The 23,455-nt window shown below is 38.1% G+C and overlaps 1 protein-coding gene across 3 annotated transcripts in view; it reads right to left on the bottom strand.

Annotated features, from left to right (window-relative positions):
* The window catches only part of CEP162 (centrosomal protein 162), a 93,777-nt gene that overhangs the window by 64,247 nt on the left and 6,075 nt on the right, over positions 1-23,455 (bottom strand). For 2 of the 3 annotated variants that reach the window (XM_019967403.2, XM_070796129.1), the window contains 5 exons: positions 17,657-17,768; positions 13,783-13,929; positions 13,268-13,448; positions 9,465-9,532; positions 327-442 (listed from right to left, as the gene is read on the bottom strand). In XM_019967403.2, the coding sequence (XP_019822962.1) occupies positions 327-442; positions 9,465-9,532; positions 13,268-13,448; positions 13,783-13,929; positions 17,657-17,768 (624 nt within the window). Of the gene's footprint in view, positions 1-326; positions 443-1,202; positions 1,340-9,464; positions 9,533-13,267; positions 13,449-13,782; positions 13,930-17,656; positions 17,769-23,455 lie in introns of those variants that run through there. The other variant, XM_070796130.1, reaches the window with a different exon arrangement.

Genomic DNA, 23,455 nt, shown 5'->3' with positions numbered 1-23,455 from the left:
CAAGACCAACCAAAGAAAAGTACAGTTTAATACACCTGTTTAAAAATTAAGATTTGAGATTTTAATGAAATTTTCAATTTTCAAAGTTTAAAGAAATTTCCCAAAATAAATCTTTCAGAAAACCATCTACTGCCATGTATTTCATTAAGATTAAAATTGACATCCTGAGTTCAGAAAGTGTCTGAGTATTAAGAGACTTATAACTTTACAACAGTGAGCAAGACTATAAAGAACTTTATTTTGAGCTCTTTTTAGAACAACAGTCAGTAGTCAGCTAAGGTAATGAAAGAAGTTTCCAAATTGTCAAATATATAACTGATACATACCTGTTTGGGTACATTTGTTTTTTCTGATTGGGAATCTTCTTTGGACTTAGTCTCTCCCTTAAGAGTCAAAGGTGCATCAATATCCTCCTCATCTTCAAAATCATCACTATAATTTTCTGAAGAAAATAGTTTTTTAAAAAACACAAGAATCATAGTCAAAAAAGTCAAATTCCCAGGAAAAGACTGTTGATTTCCAAAAGAAGTCTGCATAAGAGTAATTTACTTAAATGTTAACATGAGGATATCTTTAAGAGCACACTATTTTGGGGAAAAGATTGATGAGAATTCAATTCTTAAGACTTGGGTGGGCTTTTTTTTTGTACTTTCAAGTAGTTATTAGTTTTATTTTATATTATTTTCAAACTAAAATTTTCTAGAGGTGTTCAAAATATTATATACTTCTAATACAAACTGCAGTTACTTAATTTTTAAAGATAAAAATCTCAAATTGCTTACTTCTAAAAGGCAGCATTTTGAAAAATCTAGACTTGCTTACCAAAGGTTGGATTTTACTTGTTGATTTTTTTAGTCTTTACAGTTATTTCTACTGTTATCCTTAAGCAGTACTTATGAAAGCTTTATCTCTGACACCTCCCTTAGGAAAACACTAGCCTTAATGACCTTCACTGTTTCCCAATCCTAGGCATCTCTCAGCTCAAGTCCCAAATTATTATCTCAATGACTCTGCAGCAGAAGGCAAATGTCTATCCAGTTAACATGATGCTATCAGGCTTCTTATGATGAAGATGGGCAGAAACTGTCTGGCCAGGATCTCATCATCAATTTTTAATTGGTTGTCTATAGCCCTCCAATTGAAGGACTGAGTGAGATTTGTGGGCTGCAGAACAAGAATGACCTTTTCAGAATAGAACTGACCATTCATAATTTTATTTGTATTTCAAAAATTAGATCACGTTCAGAGATAGGATGGCCTGATGGGCGGAGACTGCATGAGGTTTGAGAGTCTGCTTCTGGAATGACCATCTTTCAGTCTTCTCCTTGAATGCAGATTAACAATGGAAGTCTGAAAATGAGTAAGTTAAACAGAGATGTTCCCAGTGAGATCTACCTACAGAAATATCTCCATTTCAGTTCACAGGTATACAAGGGTGGAAGAACATGGGTATTGTGACTTAGGTAGATAAACTAGGCTGGTTAGTTAGTTACAACAGTATCTATATTCTGAGGCTGAGAAGCTCACCTCTATTTCTCTTCTATCGGAAAAAGAACTCTGCCTGGAATTTTATAGTATCAGTAGACATAATTTAATTCACATAACAGTTACAGAGAAATTACCTTGTATTAAATTCTAGATGCTAGGACCAATATCAGATGATTAACATTCTCATATTCTAGTGGGAATCACTGAATTTTAAGTACCTCAGGAATTAGTCTTACTTAAGTAAGATGATGAACAAGGAGGGAAGACATATAGGAGTGTATAGTAAGTAAGTGTTAGTCGCTCAGTCATGTCCAACTCTTTGCCACCCCATGAACTGTAGCCCTGCAGGCTTCTCTGTCTATGGGATTCTCCAAGCAAGAATACTGGAGTGAATTGCCATCCCCTTCTCCAGAGGATCTTCCTGACCCAGGGATTGAACCCAGGTTTCCTGCATTGCAGGCAGCTTCTTTACCATTTGAACTACAGGGAAGTCCTTCAGAAGAGTATGACATGAACTTAAACAACTACTTGGGATTCAGGAACTTTCTAAAATCAATGGAAGAGGATGTAGTGTTTGTGTCACCTCAAAGAAGCAGAACAAAAAACAGTTCAGATACTGTGGCATAGTGCTTGTAGCGTGACCAGAACTGGAAGACTTGTATTCAACTTCTGATTCTACTATTTTTCAGTTGTAGAACCAAAAGCAAGTCACAAACTCTTTGCCTCATGTTTCCCAGCTATAAAGTAGGAACAGTATTTATTTCAGAGATTGCTGAGAAGATTAAGAGTTAGTGTTATATAATATGCACTGTATGTTAGTCTTAGCCATTATGTTGAGCAGTAATAATTTATCTTTGTTAGTATTATAGCTTGTGTTATACTTAATCTGAATTAAAAGTTAATAAAGCCAAACATTATTTAAGAAATGTACTAATCTAATGTGCATTTTTCAGAACTACATTTTGTTGGCACTTAGTAACGGAATAGTCTGTATGCTAATATTACTAACATATACAAGACCAATCTCAGGAATTTTGTTACAAATAAACTAGGTTTGAAGCAAGAAGGAAATGCCATTGGTAGACACAGAGATAAGTAAGACAGACAAGAAATAAAAGGAAGGAAAACAACGAATCAGCAATTTCTAAAAGAAACACCAAGGGAAATTAAGTTCATATAAAAATGGAAGAATAAAACCCAGTTGAGAAGGTGGTTCTCATATGAGAAATATCAGAGATAATAATATCCACCAGCTCTTTCACACTGTTTGGAAAACAATGAGAATATTAATTTTTATTTTATTTTCTTGGGCTGCAAAATTACTGCAGGTGGTGACTGCAGCCATAAAATTAAAAGACGCTTGCTCCTTGGAAGAAAAGCTATGACAAACCTAGACAGCATATTAAAAGTACAGACATTACTTTGCCAACAAAGGTCCATAGTCAAAGCTGTGGTTTTCCCAGCAGTCACGTATGGATGTGAGAGCTGGACCATAAACAAGGCTTAGCGTCAAAGAACTGATGCTTTTGAACTGTGGTGTTGGAGAAGAGTCTTGACAGTCCCTTGGACTGCATGGAGATCAAACCAGTCCATCCTAAAGGAAATCAGTCCTGAATATTCATTGGAAGGACTGATATTGAAGCTGAAACTCCAATACTTTGGCCACCTGATGTGAAAAGCTGACTCATTAGAAAAGACCCTAAAGCTGGGAAAGACTGAAGGCAGGAGAAGGGGATGACAGAAGACGAGATGACTGCATGGTATCACCAACACAATGGACATGAGTTTGAGCAAGTTCTGGGAGATGCTGAAGTATAGGGAAGCCTGGCATACTAAGTCCATGGGGTCTTAAAGAGCAGGACATGACTGAGTGACTGAACAATAACAACAGTTTTTACACTTCTAATCTGTTTGACTAGAAGACATTGCACATTCAACATGAAGGATTTCTACTAATATACTCCATATCTGTAACTTTGAAAATATAATTTGCATAAACAGAAAATAAGCAAACAACTCTTGATCTAAAAGATACATTTTGGAGATATATTTTCCTTCTCTGTTAGAATATTTGGCTGATAAATTTCAAGTATGATAGAATCTAGAGGATTTTCACCTGTACCATTTTAGATTTCAAGGACTTTGTAAATAATGAGTACATGCATACTCTTTGTGATACCACGGACTGTAACCCACCAGGCTCTTCTATCTAAGTAATTTTCAGGAATACTTGAGAGGGTTGTTATTTCCTACTCCAAAATAATGCATAAAATGCAAAAAGTATATGAAACTAATATTTTCAGATATTCGACAATCAGCAGTGCAAAAATATGATTCTTAAGAAAGATAAATAAGTGAGCTGAGTCTACATTTACTAAAGGGTACATACGTCCTGGAGTGCCAAGCAGGATCAGGGAGATCAGGACAGTCTTACTGTGTTAAGAAAACAGAGATAAGAGTACTGAAAAGACAAGGTAAGCTGCAGGCAAGTGATAAAGGAAGGAAGCTGCGCTGGTAAAGAGTCTGCCAGCAATGCAGGGGACCTGGGTTTGATCCCTGGGTTGCAAAGATTCCCTGGAGAAGGGAATGGCTACCTACTCCACTATTCTGGCCTGGAGAATTCCATGGACTCTATAGTCCATGGGGTTGCCAAGAGTTGGATTCCACTGAGCAACTTTCAGAAACAAAGCCCTAGAAATCTACAGGGGGCCCCCTTGAGTCTCTCCTGCAGACTGAATCATTTAAGTGTAGTTTGACCAAAGAACAAGTGGGATGTTGGAAGTTGGACAATTTCCATATTTTGCACAGGGAAAAGTGATTTTGAAGCTCTAACCAGCTCGAGTGGAAAAAATCTTTGTTGTTCAGTAGGGGCATCCAGTGAAAATATCAAGAGGGCTATGTCTCAGCAGCAGTGTCAAACTCTGCTGAAGTAAGGCTACTCTGGACTTCCCCTAACAAAGCAGAAGAAAAGCCTTGAAAAGATCAACCTTTCAGCCAGAACAAACCTCAACACTGTTGAAAAGAAGAAAATGAAATTCAAAATTCATTTCAACAATGTAAAAATCTACAACATATTCAACACTCGATTAAAAATTTACTAGAATTACAAGGAGGAGAAAGTCACCACACCTAGAAGAGACCCAGAAATAAACAAATACCGGGATCGCCGAATACACTCAGTGTTGAGGACTTGAAAACAAAGGACATGAAGAAATACACTAAAATAAATGAAAAAAGAAAGATCCAAAAGAAACTTCTAGAGTTAAAAAACAATGAATAACAAGAGACTAAAGAAGAAAAAAGATTAATGAACTTGAAAACCTAGCAATAAAACTAAAGCTGAGAGGAAAAAAGCTTTAAAAAATGATAGTCTTTTGACCTATGGGACAAAATTTAACTTTCTAACATATTTGCAATTAGAATCAGAAAGCAAGGGAAGCCAGACACGATTTTGAAAAATTAATGGCACAAACATTTATTTTGATGGAAACCATAAATTAACAGATCAATTAATGCTCAACCAGCTCCAAACAGGATAAACCTAAGAAAAGCACACCAAGATCATCCTAACCAAACTGCCACAAAACTGGACTAAAGAGAAAAATTTTCAAACAGAGGGAAAAGACACTATATACACAAAGTCACATAATCACTCATGAGATGACTTCTCATGAGAAATTTCAGAGGACAACAGAAGGAAATCATTAAAGTGCTCAAAGAAAATAAATTACCTACAATTTTGTATCAAGCAAAACTGTTCTTCAAAAACAAAGGCAAAATATACTTTCAGAAACAACACTTGAGAGAATTTATTCCTAGTAGACCTGCACTATAAGAAAAGCTAGGGAGGTTTTACATGCTGAAGAAAAATACCACTAGATAGAAACTCAGAATAATAGTCGATCACAACTATTTGAAAGCTGCTAAGAGAACAGATCTTAAAACTTCTCATCACAAGAAAAAATAATTTTTTGCAATTATGTAAGGTGACAGAAGGTGACAAAGGCTAATAGAGTTTTGCCAAGAGAACGCATTGGTCATAGCAAACACCCTCTTCCAACAACACAAGAGAAGACTATATGGACATCACCAGATGGTCAATAATGAAATCAGATTGATTACATTCTTTGCAGCCAAAGATGAAGAAGCTCCACACAGTCAGCAAAAACAAGACCAGGAGCTGACTGTGGCTCAGATCATGAACTCCTTAATGCCAAATTCAGACTTAAATTGAAGAACGTAAGGAAAACCACTAGACCATTCAGGTATGATCTAAATCAAATCCTTTACGATTATACAGCAGAAGTGATAAAAGATTCAAGGGATTAGATCTGATAGACAGAATGCCTGAAGAACTATGGACGGAGGTTCATGATATTGTACAGGAGGCAGTGATCAAGACCATCCCCAAGAAAAAGAAATGCAAAATGGTTGCCTGATGCGGTTTTACAGATAGCTGTGAAAAGAAGAGAAGCGAAAGGAAAAGGAGAAAAGGAAAATATGCCCATTTTAATGCAGAGTTCCAAAGAATAGCATGGAGAGATAAGATCACTTCCTCAGTGATCAATGCAAAGAAATGGAGGAAAACAATAGAATGGGAAAGACTAGCAATCTTTTCAAGAAAATTAGAAATACCACAGAACATTTCATGCAAAGATGGGCTCAATAAAGGACAGAAATAGTATGGGCCTAACAGAAGCAGAAGATATTAAGAAGAAGTGGCAAGAATACACAAAAGAACTACACAAAAAAGATCTTCATGACCCAGATAACCACGATGGTGTGATCACTCACCTAGAGTCAGACACCCTGGAATGCGAAGTCAAGTAGGCCTAGGAAGCCTCACCATGAACAACGCTAGTAGAGAGGATGGAATTCCAGTTGAGCTATTTCAAATCCTAAAAGATGATGCTGTGAAAGTGCTGCACTCAATATGCCAGCAAATTTGGAAAACTCAGCAGTGGCCATAGGACTGGAAAAAATCTGTTTTCATTCCAATCCCCAAAAAACGCAATGCCAAAGAATGGTCAAACTACTGCACAATTGCACTCATCTCACACACTAGCAAAGTAATGCTCAAAATTCTGCAAGCCAGACTTCAGCAATACATGAACCATGAACTTCCAGATGTTCAAGCTGGATTTAGAAAAGGCAGAGGAATCAGAGATCAAATTGCCAACATCCACTGGATCATCAAAAAAGCAAGAGTTCCAGAAAAACATCTACTTCTGTTTTATTCACTATGCCAAAGCCTTTGACTGTGTAGATCACAACAAACTGTGGAAAATTCTCAAAGAGATAGGAATACCAGACCACCTGACCTGCCTCTTGAGAAATCTGTATGCAGGTCAAGAAGCAACAGCTAGAACTGGATACGGAACAACAGACTGGTTCCAAATTGGGAAAGGAGTACATCAAGGCTGTATATTGTCACCCTGCTTATTTAACATCTATGCAGAGTACATCATGAGAAATGCTGGGCTGGATGAAGCACAAGCTGGAATCAAGATTGCCAGGAGAACTATCAATAACCTCAGATATGTAGATGACACCACCCTTATGGCAGAAGGTGAAGAACTAAAGAGCCCCTTGATGAAAGTGAAAGAGGAGAGTGAAAAAGTTGGCTTAAAACCCAACATTCAGAAAACTAAGATCATGGTATCTGGGCCCATCACTTCATGGCAAACAGATGGGGAAACAACTGGAAAAAGTGACAGACTTTATTTTTTGGAGTTCCAAAATCACTGCAGATGGTGACTGCAGCCATGAAATTAAAAGACGCTTATTCCTTGGAAGGAAAGTTGTGACCAACCTAGACAGCACATTAAAAAGCAAAGACATTACTTTGCCAACAAAGGACTGTCTAGTCAAAGCTTTGGTTTTTCCAATAGTCATGTAAGGATGTGAGATCTGGACTATAAAGAAAGCTGAGCACCAAAGAATTGATGCTTTTGAACTGTGGTGTTTGAGAAGACTTTGAGAGTCCCTTGGGCTGCAAGGAGATCCAAGCAGTCCATCCTAAAGGAAATCAGTCCTGAACATTCACTGGAAGGACTGATGTTGAAGCTGAAACTCCAATACTTTGGCCACCTGATGTGAAGAACTGACTCACTGGAAAAGATCCTGATACTGGGAAAGGTTGAAGGTGGGAGAAGGGGACAACAGAGGATGAGATGGTTGGATGGCATCACTGACTAAATGGACATGAGTTTGAGTAAGCTCCAGGAGTTGGTGATGGACAGGGAAGCCTGACGTACTGTAGTCCATGGGCTTGCAAAGAGTCAGTCACGACTGTGCGACTGAACTGAATTGAAGGTGACAGATGCTAACTAGGCTTATTATGGTGAACATTTCACAATGTATACAGATATTGAATCATGATGTACACCTGATCTAATAAGTTATATATGTTAATTGTAACTTAATTTAAAAATAAATTTTAAAGATTCATTTCAAAATAAAAAGGAAAAAAATTCACTGGGAATGGTAACTATGTGAATAAGTATAAATATAGACTTTTATATTATGTATAAGATTTATAATAGTCTGTTAAAAGCAATAATAATGTTGAGTCCTTCCTGAAGGCCACAGGTGCAAAACCTTGCACCACAGAAGGACACCTTCAAAGCTGACTGAACCCCTTTGTAACCTTGCCAAAAGCACTCTGATAATCACTATCAAGCTTCCTGACTCCCAATTACACAAAGATGCCCATTCCAGTAAGCAGCCTACAGCGCCCCAATCCATCACCTAATGCCAACTATCCAGCAAGAATTCTGCCTTAAGGCTTTAAAAATTGGCTATTAACCCACAAAAACTGTTGACTCCTCCGTCTGTTGGCCCACTGTGCTTGCTGTACCCACTTCATTTCTGCTCTTTTTTCTTAATAAATTCACTCCCTTCTGAAATGCTCTATGTCTGGAAATTCTTTTCCAACCTGCGCTCAGACTGCCTCAACAACTAATACTGCTCTACTGTGGGGTTTTTAAGAGATGTAGAAGAAAAATATATGCCAAAAATGGCAAAAAGGCTGGGGGAAGTTTACTACTGTTAAAATTCATATAAAGTGGCATAATGTTATGTTAAAGTAAGCTCTAGTGAAGTAAAGATGCACAGGCACAGTGTGAATCGTAAGGTAACTATTAAAAAAATACAGCTGAGAAGTACAACTAACAAGCCATAAGAAGGGTTAAGATGGAATGCTATGAATACTCAACCCAATAAAATGTACCACAAAAGCAATAACAACAAAAAGATGGAAAGAAACAAATGGCAAAACAGTAAATAACCATACCAATGAATATCTTTCTGCAAAGGGTAGAAACATTTCAACTAAAAGTCTGAGATTGTCTGACTGGATATAAAACCAAAACTCAGCTATACACTACCAAAAGAAAACCATTTAAAATATTAAAACACAGACACATTTAAAGTCAAAAGACAGAAAAAAATGTATCTCCCTAACCATGCTTTGGAGGTATTCGTCCTGGCTGTACACATTTCCCAGGTCCTAGGACAAAAATTCCTTTTTCTGTCTTCCCAATAGGTCCACTACCCACTCCCAACAAACAGAACAGTCCTTCTCTTATAACCATTTCTTAGTAGCTCTGTTTGTGACACAGGAAACTCACTCTACCTGTTCAAGCTCTTTCCAAGTTAAGAGAAAAATAATTAAAAATAAAATTGTATTATCAAGTGAAAATGAAAGTCGCTCAGTTGTCTCTGACTCTGCGACCCCATGGATTGTAGCCCACAAGGCTCCTCTTCCATGGAATTCTCCAGGCAAGAATACCAGAGTAGGTTGCCATTTCCCTCTCAGGGGATCTTCCCAAGCCAGGGATCAAACCCAGGCGTCCTGCATTGCAGGCGGATTTCTTACCAGCTGAGCCACAAGGGAAGCCCTCTCTTATCAATGTCTTTATTAAAAGCTATATTATCTTTTCAAATAGTGTAAATTTTAAAACCAATGAAATTACCTGTCAGTTCTTCATGTTTTGATTCATGCTCATGTTTATCTTCAGTTAGATCCATATTAGCTTGATTACTAGAAAATATTTAATATCACACATTAATAATATATTTCCACGCAATCTTTTGTGAATATTTTTTTTTAAATCTCTTAACATTATGTATTTCTTCTTAAGTACTCTTGTTCTAGCAAAAGCTAAAAATCTGGAAACTATGAAGGCAATGTTTTAAAAATGAAGGCTCTTACAAGCCTGAAACTAACTGTAGCCACTGAAGAAATATAAGGGGGGGGGGGGCAGAAAATGCCAAATTTCTTCACTTTATACACAAATATATACAATTTTATACATAAATGTGTGCCTTGTATTTCTCAGGGCCCAGACAGACTTTCTACACTACAGATTAGGAATAGCCCACAAGCTGCAAGAACCAGTCAAGTGTATGTGGAAGCCAGAAAAAAAACTCCCAGAGTCAGCATTTCCATGCTAATAAGCAATTTCATCCTAACATGGAAGCTGAGTAACAGCCTTAAACCAATAAACACTCAGCAAGGTGTTTTAACTATACTGGATGTATTAGTTCACATACTGTGTTTTTTTCAAACCAAAGAATCAGTTCTACCTTTTTCAGTCCACTAACCAAGTCTTTAGTGAGATCATTAGGAGGCACAAGAAACTGCAGACTCTAATAACAGTAGCAGCAAACCCCATATATACAATACTACACTGTATTCTGACTAGGCTGTTCTCGAGTAGAAGTATCATAATTACGAACATTATTCAGTTCAGTTCAGTCGCTCAGTCGTGTCCGACTCTATGTGACCCCATGGACTGCAGCATGCCAGGCCTCCCTATCCATCACCAACTCCTAGAGCTTACTCATACTCATGTCCATTGAGCTGGTGATGCCATCTCATCCTCTGTCGTCCCCTTCTCCTCCTGCCTTCAATCTTTCCTAGCATCAGGGTCTTTTCAAATGAGTCAGCTCTTCGCATCATGTGGCCAAAGTACTGGAGTTTCAGCTTCAATATCAGTCCTTCCAGTGAATGTTCAGGACTGATTTCCTTTAGGATGGACTGGTTGGATCTTCTCCAACACTTCATTTCAAAAGCATCAATTCTTCAGCACTCAGCTTTCTTTATAGTCCAACTCTCACATCCATACATGACTACTGAAAAAAACCATAGCCTTGACTAGACAGACCTTTGTTGGCAAAGTGATGTCTCTGGTTTTTAATATGCTATCTAGGTTTGTCATAACTTTTCTTCCAAGGAGCAAGCGTCTTTTAATTTCATGGCTGCAGTCACCATCTGTGTCATTTTAGAGTCCCCAAAAATAAAGGCTGCCACTGTTTCCCCATCTATTTCCCATGAAGTGATGGGACCGGATGCCATGATCTTAGTTTTCTGAATGTTGAGCTTTAAGCCAACCTTTTCACTCTCTTCTTTCACTTTCATCAAGAGGCTCTTTAGTTTTTTCACTTTCTGCCATAACAGTGGTGTCATCTGCATATCTGAGGTTATTGATATTTCTCCCTGCAATCTTGATTCCAGCTTGTGCTTCATCCAGCCCAGCGTTTCTCATGATGTAATCTACATATAAGTTAAATAAGCAGGGTGACAATATACAGCCTTGATGTACTCCTTTCCCAATTTGGAACCAGTCTGTTGCTCCATGTCCAGTTCTAACTGTTGCTTCTTGACCTGCATACAGATTTCACAAGAGGCAGATCAGGTGGTCTGGTATGCCCATCTCTTTCAGAATTTCCATAGTCAATAAAGCAGAAGTAGATGCTGTTCTGGAACTCTTGCTTTTTCCGTGATCCAGCGGATGTTGGCAATTTGATCTCTGGTTCCTCTGCCTCTTCTAAATCCAGCTTGAATACCTGGAAGTTCATGGTTCATGTATTGCTGAAGTCTGGCTTGGAGAATTTTGAGCATTACTTTGCTAGTGTGTGAGATGAGTGCAACTGTGTGGTAGTTTGAGTATTCTTTTGCATTGCCTTTCTTTGGGACTTGAATGAAAACTTATCTTTTCCAGTCCTGTGGCCACTGCTATATTTTCCAAATTTGCTGGCATATTGAGTGCAGCACTTTCACAGCATCATCTTTTGGGATTTGAAATAGCTCAACTAGAATTCCATCACTTTCACTAGCTTTGTTTGTAGTGATGCTTCCTAAGGCCCACTTGACTGCATTCCAGGATTCTGGCTCTAGGTGAGAGATCACACCATCGTGATTATCTGGGTCGTGAAGATTTTTTTGTACAGTTCTTCTGTGTATTTTTGCCACATCTTCTTAATATCTTCTGCTTCTGTTAGATCCATACCATTTCTGTCCTTTATTGAGCCCATCTTTGCATGAAATATTCCCTTGGTATCTCTAATTTTCTTGAAGAGACCTCTAGTCTCTCTTGAAGAGATCTCTAGGAACATTGTTAAGAACAAGGAAACAGTTAAGAAATATTCCAAAGGGACAAAAACTTGTGGCCAGCAAACCTGTGTATGCTTACTCTGTGTTGTCAATGTTAAGACAGGCAATCACCATGGACCATCAGGGTCCCTGCATGTTCTTGCTGGGTAAGCCAAGAACATAAGGCACAGCCCCTCCTTCCTAGGTCACTTCTCAAGAGTTGCAGTGATCAACTCTGAAAGTCAGGCAGTATTTCTGCCATCAAAGCAGGCTTGTTTCTACTTATTAAAAAAGCAATAGAGTCCTCAAACTCAGGACCCTCTCCCGTAAAGCAACCCACTACATGGGTGGACAGCCATCATGGACCCCATGAGCCTTGTGGGACAAGGGAAACTGAGGCAATTCAACATGGCACTTGGGTCCTGCTTTTGTCAAGAGAAAGTCATTTTGTTTCTGACCCAAGAATCCTTGTCAATTGTCAGCATCCATAAAACCACAGTTTAGTTTGCAAGTAGGGTAAACATCTCAGACTCTACGTAGTTCATGACAGTCACTGCTTTATCCACTGTCTGTAAGAAACTAAGCATCCTGAGGAGACCAGGCACTCTAATGACCAGAGGGTATGAGTTTCCTAACCCTCAATTTAATTGTAGTTTGGTGTTCTTAAAATCTTAAACTTGTAACCTGACTTCCATTTATAATTTTCAAAATTAGATGGAAAACTTAAAACTGAGGATATTAAAGATATCAGGTCTCACAAATCTCAAGAATGCCAAAGGTCTATGGCATGCACAAGGCACCAGCTCAGTAAACTAGTAGAATTTCCAGGATAAACGAGGCTTCCTGATAATCTTTAGGGTGAACCATACACAAAGGTAGGACACAAACCAGATCTTTGTTCCCTGGTTCCTGTTTAAAAATTTTGGCCGTACCACACAGCATGCAGGATCTTAGCTTCCCAAACAGGGATCAAACCTGTGTCCCCTGCAGTTGGAAGCATAGAGTCTTAACTACTGGACCACCAAGGAAGCCCCTCCCCTGAGTTTCTAATAGCTACCTGGACTCACTTTATCTGTAGAAGATGACTTAATAAATTTCCTTCCTGGTTAGGTCTATTCAGCAATATGCTGTTCACCTCAAAAGTATATCATGCATGAAATTTTAGATATCTAGAGGCTCAAATACAAACATATTCCAATCAATACATATACCAATCATATTCTACCCACTCATAAACACAATACCCTGATCAAAATAATGAACAGAAAATAGAATTAAAAATAAGATTTAAATTTTGCCTGTTATGTGTACCCCTTTAATTACATGCATATACTAGCTTTATAAAAATATAGAAAGACACAAAAATTATTTAATGATTTGTTTATATTGTATTTACATTACCTATGTAAAGCTTTAAAATGTATGGAGTCATTAGAATCCAATTCCTTATTTAACCTTGAATAATCAATGGACGATGTTAAGCCTTTCTCAAGTCTGGCAAAAAATTGTTCTTTTTCCTCTTGCTCTTCTAATGTGTCCAGTCCCAATCCGAGAACACTATGATTGAGCTCAGAAACTATCTCTAAATAGAAAGCACAAATATATTTCATTAACATATAGAATTTTAAAGAAATTAATTTTAATGCTACATTTATTGAAATTATATAGCAAAATTTAAAAAAAAATCTATAACATATTTTACCTAGTCTTTTACCACCAAACATAGATTTGTGTTCATAATACATAAGGTTATATGGATTCTCCAGAGGTGTAATTCTAAACCTTCTGGGAAGATATTAGATCTGTCTACACACTTGTGAAGGAGGCTCCAAGAGAGCTAAGAGTTAATTTTTCTAAAAATTCTGATTATAAGCATCATAATTAACCTGTCAACTTATATCCCCCACAATTCTTACCATTGGCTTCTAAGCTGTCAATACTCAAGATAGAGGTTCCACTGCTCTTAAGAAACTGAATCCTTTCAGCAGACTCCTCTTCTGTTTCCATAACAGGCTGAGAAGTCTTCTTTGTTTTCAAATAGCTTACATTTGTCCCAAATGGTCCTGGGATGGGGTTTAATATAGTTGGATATTTACATTAAGAGCATTGTTTTGACCACTATGCCAACATACTAATACTGCTATACTAGCTTAGACTTGTTATGCTATTATATGAGTTATACTAGGAGACAGCAGCTAAATCTGCTATATGAAATAAAAATTAATCAGACAAAAATTCACAAAAGAAAAATTACAGTTCTATTTGATTGTGTGAATCTTACCCAATGGAATATTTTAAAAATTTGCATCAAGACTTTAAAAATTAATTATTCTCAAGCACAAGTACTTAATACATAAACCATGCCACTTGAAAGTTATCTCCTGCCTTACGTGAAGGAAAGAAGGGAGACAACTCCAGGCTGGGGAACAAGGAGGTCCAAGGGTCAAAAACAGGAGGGCAGGCCACATGCAAGGATGCAAAAAGCTCAGTGAGGGTAATCTGGGGGAAGTAACCCTAAGGCAGGAGTCAATGGTCAGACCATGCTCATCTTCATAGGCTGGGGAAAGGGTTTTGCTCTTCATTCTAAAAGCACTAGAAAACACTGGGAAAGTTATACAATACCAAATTTTCTTTATCCTAGCAGTATATAATTGTTGTAAAATACTCATACATGGAAAAAATAACTATAATGTATGGCATAAAGATTGAGATTAGAAAAATACCACTTTTGCTTAGAAAAAAGCCTTATCAAAATAAGTTACAAATTCTGATTTCAATTTCCTACTTAGTGTCCTACTGGAAAGGGTTCAGAATCAAATTATTTTGTGGCTCTGTGTGAATAATTGTTTTAATGGGTCTCATAATAACTTCAACACAGAGGAAATCAGGAGATTTCAGACAAAAATATGCATGCCAAGGTTGGAGTGCTGTTGAGCCATCTGTCCAGGGGTCTCAGCCGGGCTCTGAAGCTGGACTCAGGGATGTGACCCACACTAACCCACCTCACAAGAGACTAATACAACCAAAACCAAGATCTGATTCAGTTATTTACAATGAAGAGTATAACCAGTAGATAGAATTATATAGTTTCACCTTCTCTGTAGAACATTTTGTCTTAATGGCAATTGAAAGAGAAAGCAAAATTATAAGGTAGAATTGGCTCAATGTTGATGTTTAATAGTGTCTCTTTAAGAAATGCATTCCTCTCAAGAGGGGTGGTTCAGTTCTCCCTTAGAAGCATCTACATTCTTGCTGGCAGGAATCATATTTTGTTTTTGTATACTAGTGCCAAACACTCAGAAGGTAATATGAGCTCAGTAAATGCTTGTGAATGAACGAGGGACCAGGTTTTGCCCTTGGGTAGAGAAACCTTCTCCCCTCTGTGTTTAAATAGACATTGTCAAAGTTTCCTTCCTAAGTATCCTTTGCATCCCTTACTAATCAAATCCACTGATTGATACATTCTTTTTTTAAAAATTCAGTCTCTTTAATTAGGTTACATTAAGTGTTGGTCTAGGACTCATTCTTTCTCTTTAGAGTGAATTTGCATAAGTTTGCATACCCCAGCTCTAATTCACTACTTTCTAGGAGAAAGATTTTAAAGTTAATTAAGTCTCAAATTTTGTCAACTACGTCAATAGTACTTAATCATATAATATCCTTTTCAAGCACCAAGACGGGGAAAGATTCTAAAACAAAAAATTCTTCATATACAAGCTTTAGCATTGTGCATGATATAGATTTATGAAAATCTACTGAAAAATACACTGAATTTTTCAATAAGACAATTCCTTAAAGTGTTAAAAAGAACAGAGAAATGACTATTAAATTATAAGATTTACTTATTAAATATTTATTATTTACTGTTGAGGGTCAGGAGTACAAGGAAAAAGAACTATAGAAATCCTATCAGTTCATAAAATAGTGCTTAAAGATCCACAGATTCTGTTATCACAGTTACTTAACAGAGGTACCCTGGGGATCCTTATGAATTCGGCAGTATCACATATACTAGCTATAATGCAGGAAACAGGCAAGGGAGCAATTTTTCCATTGTAAAATGTGACTAGGAAAAGTTCTGGGAGAGGTATAAGCATGTGCTAGACAGGATCAATAATGAGTTCTTTACCATTAAGACGATGGTATTTGTTTTTTTTACTGTTATTAACAGACAGTGATACCAAAATCAACAGATCTATTAAAATCCTCCAAATGCAATGACATTAATACACTGTCAGAGTATCTTATTAAATCACCTTAAATCAATTTACCATTAAACATAACATATAAATATACCTGTATTGTTCACTATCTAAAACTAATTATAAATTATTTGAATGTAAAATAATCTGATAATGCAGAAATACAGTCTCAATTATATAACAAATATAAAGTTATTTAATATGAAAATCAATGCAAACTTAAAATTCACTATTATTTTCCTTACATATTTATATTGAGTTGGCCAAAAGGTTCATTTGATTTTTTCCCAAAAATGGCTCTAGTAGAGCTTAGCTGTCTTTAACTTCATTAGAAAAAGTTTTGTTAGATTATATTGTGACAGCTGGCATATCAGGGTGCATTAAAAAAAAACCTTACCAAAACTGGTGAATTGTTGCATATCCATTTTAATACTGAAGATGGAAGAAAAAGCAACATATTTGGTGTATCATACTTTTTTATTTCAAGAAAGGTAAAAATGCTACTGAAACATAAAAAAAGATTTGTGCAGTGAATGGGGAAGGTGTCGTGAGTGATCAAACTTTTCAAAAGTGGTTTGTGAAATTTTGTGCTGGAGTTTTCTCGCTGGATGATGCTACATGGTCAGGGAGCCCAGTTGAAGTTGATAGTGATCAAATCGAGAAATTAATTGAGAATAATATACGTTATACCATGCGTGAAACAGCTGACATACTTAAAATATCCCAGTCAAGTGCTGAAAATCCTTTGCACAAGTTTGGTTACATTAATCACTTTGGGTGCCACATAAGCAAAAAAAAATTCCTGACTGTATTTCCACATGCAATTCTCTACTGAAACATAATAAAAATGGTGCTTTTAAAAATAAATTGTGATGGGTGATGAAAAGCAGATACTGTACAATAATGTGGAACCAAAGAGATTGTGGGGCAAATGAAATGAACCACCACCAGCCACACAAGACTGGTCTTCATCCAAAGAAGGGGATGTATATATGGTAGGGATGGAAGGAAGCCTTCTATTATGAGCTCCTTCTGGAAAAACAAACAATTAATTCCAACAAGTACTGATCCCAGTTAGACCAACTAAAGGTAGCACTTGACGAAAAGTGTCCAGAATTAGTCAATATAAACTATATGATCTTCCATCAAGACAACACAAGTTTCTTCAATGACCAGGCAAAAATTGCTACAGCTTAGCTGGGAAGTTTTGATTCATCCACTGTATTTACCAGACACTGTACTTTTAGATGCCCGTTTACTTTGGTCTTTACAAAATTCTCTTAATGGAAAAAATTTCAATTCCCTGGAAGACTGTAAAAGGCACCTGGAACAATTCTTTGCTCGAAAAGATAGCTTGGGCAAGACGGAATTACAAAGTTTTATGAAAAATGGAAGAAGGTAGTGGAACAAAATGGTGAATATGTTGCTCAATAAAGTTCTTGATGAAAATGAACAATCTGTCTTTTAGTTTTACTTAAAAAACCAAAGGAACGTTTTGGCCAACCTAAACAGCACAGTAAGAAAATCCAGAATCAAAAGTCTTGTCTGCCCCCTTGTGGTCAAATAATTTAAAATTAGCAGTATTTACCACCACTTTCAAATTCATCTTCAGTTATCCACCATGGCACTGTATCTTTCTTCTTCACTTCTTTAGGTTGTCTAGGTGTTTTATTTGAATTTTCAAAAGAATCATCTGAAAGCTAAATCAGATATAGGCTACTGAATTTTATATTCAAGAATCCCAGATTATCACTGAAAATGTTTCTCTTAGATCTTGACAATTAGTGCTTGTTACAATGATTAATAAACTTTAATGAAAAAGTTTTATTTCTCCTTTTCTACCCTTTAGGTCCAAATCTTACTACAATCATAAATTCCTACTCTAAATCCAATCTACCTCCCTTACTCTAAGCCAGTATCTCTCTTTGACTGAGAAAATAAAGACCCTACAGTCAAAACCACCCTTCTTCTCAACTCCCTTCACTCTACCACTCGACTCACCTGTTAAGACACTGATTTCCTCTCTCAGAAGAGAAATTCTTCTCCCCACTCCAAGAAGAACCTGCAGAGGGGCCCACTTCCCTCCTCGCCAGGTTCTTACCAGGTAATCCTACTGCATCTCTATCTCACTCCCTCTTCAGTCTCCCACCCCTCCTTCCCTCAGGTTATTAAACCTGCTCATTGCTGCATCCCCAGGGCCAAGCACAGCACCTGCCATAATCGTAGGATAAAAGAATGAACATTCAAGTCTCCTCTAATTAGAAAAGGGCTTCCGAGGTGGTTCAGCGGTAAAGAATGCCCCTGCCAATGGAAGAGATGTGGGTTTGATCCCTGGGTTGGGAAGATCCTCTGAAGAAGGAAATGGCAACCCACTTCAGTATTCAAGCCTGGAAAATTCCTTGGACAGGGGAGCCTGGCAGGCTACAGTACATGGGATCACAAGAGTCAGACTAAACAACAAATTAAAAAGCAAACAAAAACAAATGAGAGAGAGGCAGAGGTCCTTAGTCCTACACCTCCCTTTCACTCTACCCATCACTTTTATTTTGTATACATTCTAACTTCTCAAGGTCATTGCTGAACTCCTGAAAATCTGGCACCCATCCAAAGTAACTTTCCTCAGTCACCAAACGCCTCCAAAATCCACAAATAAAGAACCACTGTCAGCGGTCTCCCTGATAGACCACAGGATTTGACACAGTGACCAACTCTCACTTCCTGAAACTCTCTTCAAGGTCACAGTACCACCTCCTCCAGGATACACCTCATCTCTGTGACCTTTCCTAACCAACTCTACTAGCTCTTGGCTCTTCTGCTCTTTTGTTAACGAAATTTATCCAGAACTCTGCTCTTAGTCCTTTTTACCCTCACTTTAACATACTTCTTCTGGAGAAGAAACTAACATTTATTAATGACATGCCTGCTCTATGTCAGGATCTATACCCAGGTTATCTCACTCTTCAAACAATCCAGCAGAGATTTACTGATGGGGAAGTAAACTCAGAGAAGTTAAGCAACTTTCCCAGGTTGCTACTGTCAGTAAGTGATAACAGAGTTGGGGTTCAAAACTGGGTTTCCCTGACTGAAACCTGTCTACTTTCAAAGACACCTGTATGGTCCCCCAACTAGGGCAATGAAATGACTTTTTAAATTTTTTAGATGATTACACACACATTTCCACCCGCCAAGCAAACAACTCTACTTCAATGACTTGTAAGAACGCCATTTAAAAATGTTCAAAAAGAACTCACTGTCTTTCCTGACCACCAGGGAGGAAGAGGGGGAGAAGGAAAGAAAGAATACTCTTTACTCCATCTGAATTTTCACTGGATCACTTTCCACTCAGCCTTAAACTTCACTGTCACCCTGAAATGTCCCATTTCTCTCTCCTTTCTGTCTCTCCCTGCTTACCCAACTCTGATAACCTGCCTCAGATTCAGTCTTATCCTCCTAAACTCAGGGCTATGTAAGGGCATGAAAGAAGGACTACAGGTTCTTGGAGCCAGAGAGATCTGAGTTCAAATTTTAACTTCAAAACAAGTTAGTTTTGTTTATACATCTGGAAAACAGGCAAGGTAACAGCGACCTTGCAGGGTTGTGGCAAAGATCATAAAAGAAATGGAGAATGCGCGGGCAGGCACTGTCTAATGCACAGAAGGTATTCTCACTTTCGACAATCCTCCACATTGCTTTCTGGCTACGATCATAAAAAACAAAACACAAAAGCTGGTTCCCCAGTTAACAACAGTGCTGCTAAGGATATGGAGAAACTGGAAGCCTAAAACTACTAATGTACTTCTGATGAGAGAGTAAAATGGTGCAGCCACCTAGAAAACGGTCTGGCAGTTCCTCAAAAGGTTAAATGTTGAGGTTAACCCACATGACCCAGCATTTCCCATCCTCTGGTATATACATAAGAGAAATGAAAACATATCCCCACAAAAATTACATACAAGTATCAGAGCAGCATTATTGATAATTGCAGAAAAGTATAAAAAACGCAAATGTCCATCAATTGATGTCAGTAAACAAAATGTGGCAAATCCATACAACGCAATATTATTCAGCTACAGAAGAGGAATGAGGTACTAATAGATATGACAACATGGATGAACCTTGAAAATGTTGAGTGGTACAAGCTATAATAAAGATCCACATGAACGTGGGTAGGAAGAGAAGAAAAGAGATCAGGTCAGGGCCTGTTCTCCAGGGAAGGGATACAGAAAAGGAAGGGGATTAAAAGGCTCAGAGACCCACCCTGGGGAGTAAGTGTCTAGAATTACATATTTGGGGTACCAGCCCTGGGGTCTGACACTGGGGACATGAGTCCCCTTAGCTGGTTAGAAAGCCAGTGACAACAGGGCTGTAAGAAACCCAAACTCTGCTTGTGAGGAGTGTGCACACACTGCCTTACTCCCAAAACAAGGTGGAGGAAGCAGACGAAACTGCATGGAACTCTGGCTGCCGTCCTGTAACTACCCTGAACAAGCCAAACCCCTACTCCAGCCCCGCTTGCTCCAGCTCTGCTCCTCTCTAGGGAAAGATGACAATGCCAGGAGAGGGAAGTGTACACACAGGGCATAGAACCAGCTGGGACCCAGCCCGCAGGGCTTCTGCTCCAGCAACTTGGGACCTGCTCCCACCCTCATAGGGTGGTGTTTGTCACTGAGCAGAGAAGCAGCCCTGGCTGACACCTGGCTCTGGCTTGAGCACCTTCATCTCTAGTCCCATTGCCTACCAAAACGATAGCTATCAGCACACCCTGGAGAAAGACATGACTCCTGTTTACGTCAGATCCAGCTCTCCCATCAAAGCCACAGGGCACACAGACTGTATAGGGACGCTCCCACAAAGGGACACCCCTTCAAGATGGGGATAGGTAACTGTTTCACCTAATTTCATAGAGATGGAGAAAGTTAAACAAAATGAGAAGAGAGAGGAATTTGCTTCAAACAAAAGAACAAAAACTAAAACAGAGATAAACAATTTACCAGATAAGAGTTCAAAGCATTAGTAATAAGATTAAATTAGAAAAAAGAATAGATGAACACAGTGAGAATTTTGACAAGAAACTAGAAAATATAAAAGAACCAATCAGATCTGAAGACTACAACTATAATGAAAAACACACTAGAATGAATTAACAGCAGAATTTAGAGGACAGAATAATCAAACAGGAAAAAGAAAAACAAATCTAAAAAATGAAAACAATTTAAGGGACCTCTGAGACATCAAGTATACCAATATTCATATTAGAGGAGTCCCAGGTGGAGAAGTCAGAGAGAAAGGAGTTGAAAATCTATTTGATGAAATTATGGCTGAAAACTTCCTGAACCTGAGAGAGAGAGAGAAGTCGCTCAGTCGTGTCTGACTCTTTGTGACCCCATGGACTGTAGTCTACCAGGCTCCTCCATCCATGCGATTTTTCAGGCAAGAATACTGGAATGGGTTGCCATTTTCTTCTCCAGGGGATCTTCCCAACTCAGGGATCAAAGCCAGGTCTCCCACATTGCAAGCAGATGCTTTACTGTCTGAGCCACCAGGGAAGCCTCTAGAAGAACCTGAAGAAGTAAACAGATATCCAGGTACAGGAGGCATGGAGAGTCCTGAACAAAATGAATACAGATAGACCCGCACCAAGACATATAATAACTGAAGAGTTATTAAAACGTTAGAAGTGGAAGAGATTATTCTAAAAGGCAACAACAGAAAAACAAAGGGTCACATACAAGCAAACTGCCCCTCCTCCCCACACCAAGCTATCAGTTGATTTTTCTGCAGAAACTCTGGAGGCCAGAAGAGAAAGACATGACATATTTCGAATGCTAAAAAGGAAAAAACTAAAACCTAGGATACTCTACCCAGCAGGATTATCATTTGGAACTGAAGGACAGATGAAGAACTTCTCAGACAAGCAAAGACTAGAAGAGTTCATCAATACTAAACTGATCCTAAAAGAAACACTGAAGAGTCTTCTCTCAGTGGAAAAGAAAATGCTATAAGAAGCAAGCACGTATAGGAAAGGAAAAATCTAATTAAGACACATATATAGTAAAGGCTGTGAACAAACCACTTAAATAAATTATCACAAAGATTGAAAAGAAAAATTGTATCATCAACTATAACTACAACAAACAGGCAAGGGATGAAAATGAAGATGTAAAATATGACACAAAACACAAAATACTGGAGAGGGGAGGAAAAAAAAAATACAGATCTTTTAGAATGTGTTTGACCTTACAATGGATACACAAACACTACCGAGAAAGGAATACAAGCATATCACTAAAGAAAATCATCAAACCACAGGGAAGAAACAAAAAGGAGAAAAGAACAGAATAGTAGTACAAAACCCAAAAATAAGCAATACAATGGCAGTAGGAACAAACCTATTGCTTGAAATGTCAATGGACTAAATGCTCCAAAAGACATAGGTTAGCTGATTGAACAACATCAACCAAAAAAGGCCATCTATAGGTTGCTTACAAGAGACTCACTTCAGAGATAAAGACACACAAAAACAAAGTGAGAGGTTGCAAGAAGTTATTTCACACAAATGGAAACAACGAGAAAGCAAGGGTAGCAATACTCAAATCAGAAAAAATAGACTTTATAACAAAGTCCAAAACAAAGACCCAGGGCATTATATAATGATAAAGGGATCAACACAAGAAGAGGATACAACGTTCATTAAAATATATGCACTGATGCTTTTGAACTGTGGTGTTGGAGAAGACTCTTGAGAGTCCCTTGGACTGCAAGGAGATCCAAGCAGTCCATTCTGAAGGAGATCAGCCCTGGGATTTCTTTGGAAGGAATGATGCTAAAGCTGAAACTCCAGTACTTTGGCCACCTCATGTGAAGAGTTGACTCACTGGAAAAGACTCTGATGCTGAGAGGGATTGGGGGCAGGAGGAGAAGGGGACGACAGAGGATGAGATGGCTGGATGGTGTCACTGACTCGATGGATATGAGTCTGAGTGAACTCCGGGAGTTGGTGATGGACAGGGAGGCCTGGCGTGCTGCGATTCATGGGGTCGCAAAGAGTCGGACACGACTGAGCGACTGAACTGAACTGAACTGAATATAGTGGCTCAGTAGTAAAGAACCACCTGCAATGCAAGAGACTTGGCTTTGATCCCTGGGTCAGGAAGATCCCCTGGAGAAGGAAATGGTAACCCACTCCAGTATTCTTGCCTGGGAAATCCTATAGACAGAGGAGCCTGGCGCATTACAGTCCGTGGGGTTGCAAAAGAGTCAGACATGACATAGCGACTAAACTACAACAAATATATAAAGCAAATGTTAACAGATATAAATGGACAAAAGTAGTCTCTATGTGTGTTAAAAATCACATCAAAAAGAAAAAAATACATAGGAATAAACT

This window comes from Bos indicus, chromosome 9 (assembly GCF_029378745.1).
Source record: "Bos indicus isolate NIAB-ARS_2022 breed Sahiwal x Tharparkar chromosome 9, NIAB-ARS_B.indTharparkar_mat_pri_1.0, whole genome shotgun sequence".
Lineage (NCBI taxonomy): Eukaryota > Metazoa > Chordata > Mammalia > Artiodactyla > Bovidae > Bos > Bos indicus.
The sequence above is the reverse complement of the archived record's forward strand: the minus strand, read 5'-3'. Positions and strand labels throughout refer to the sequence as shown.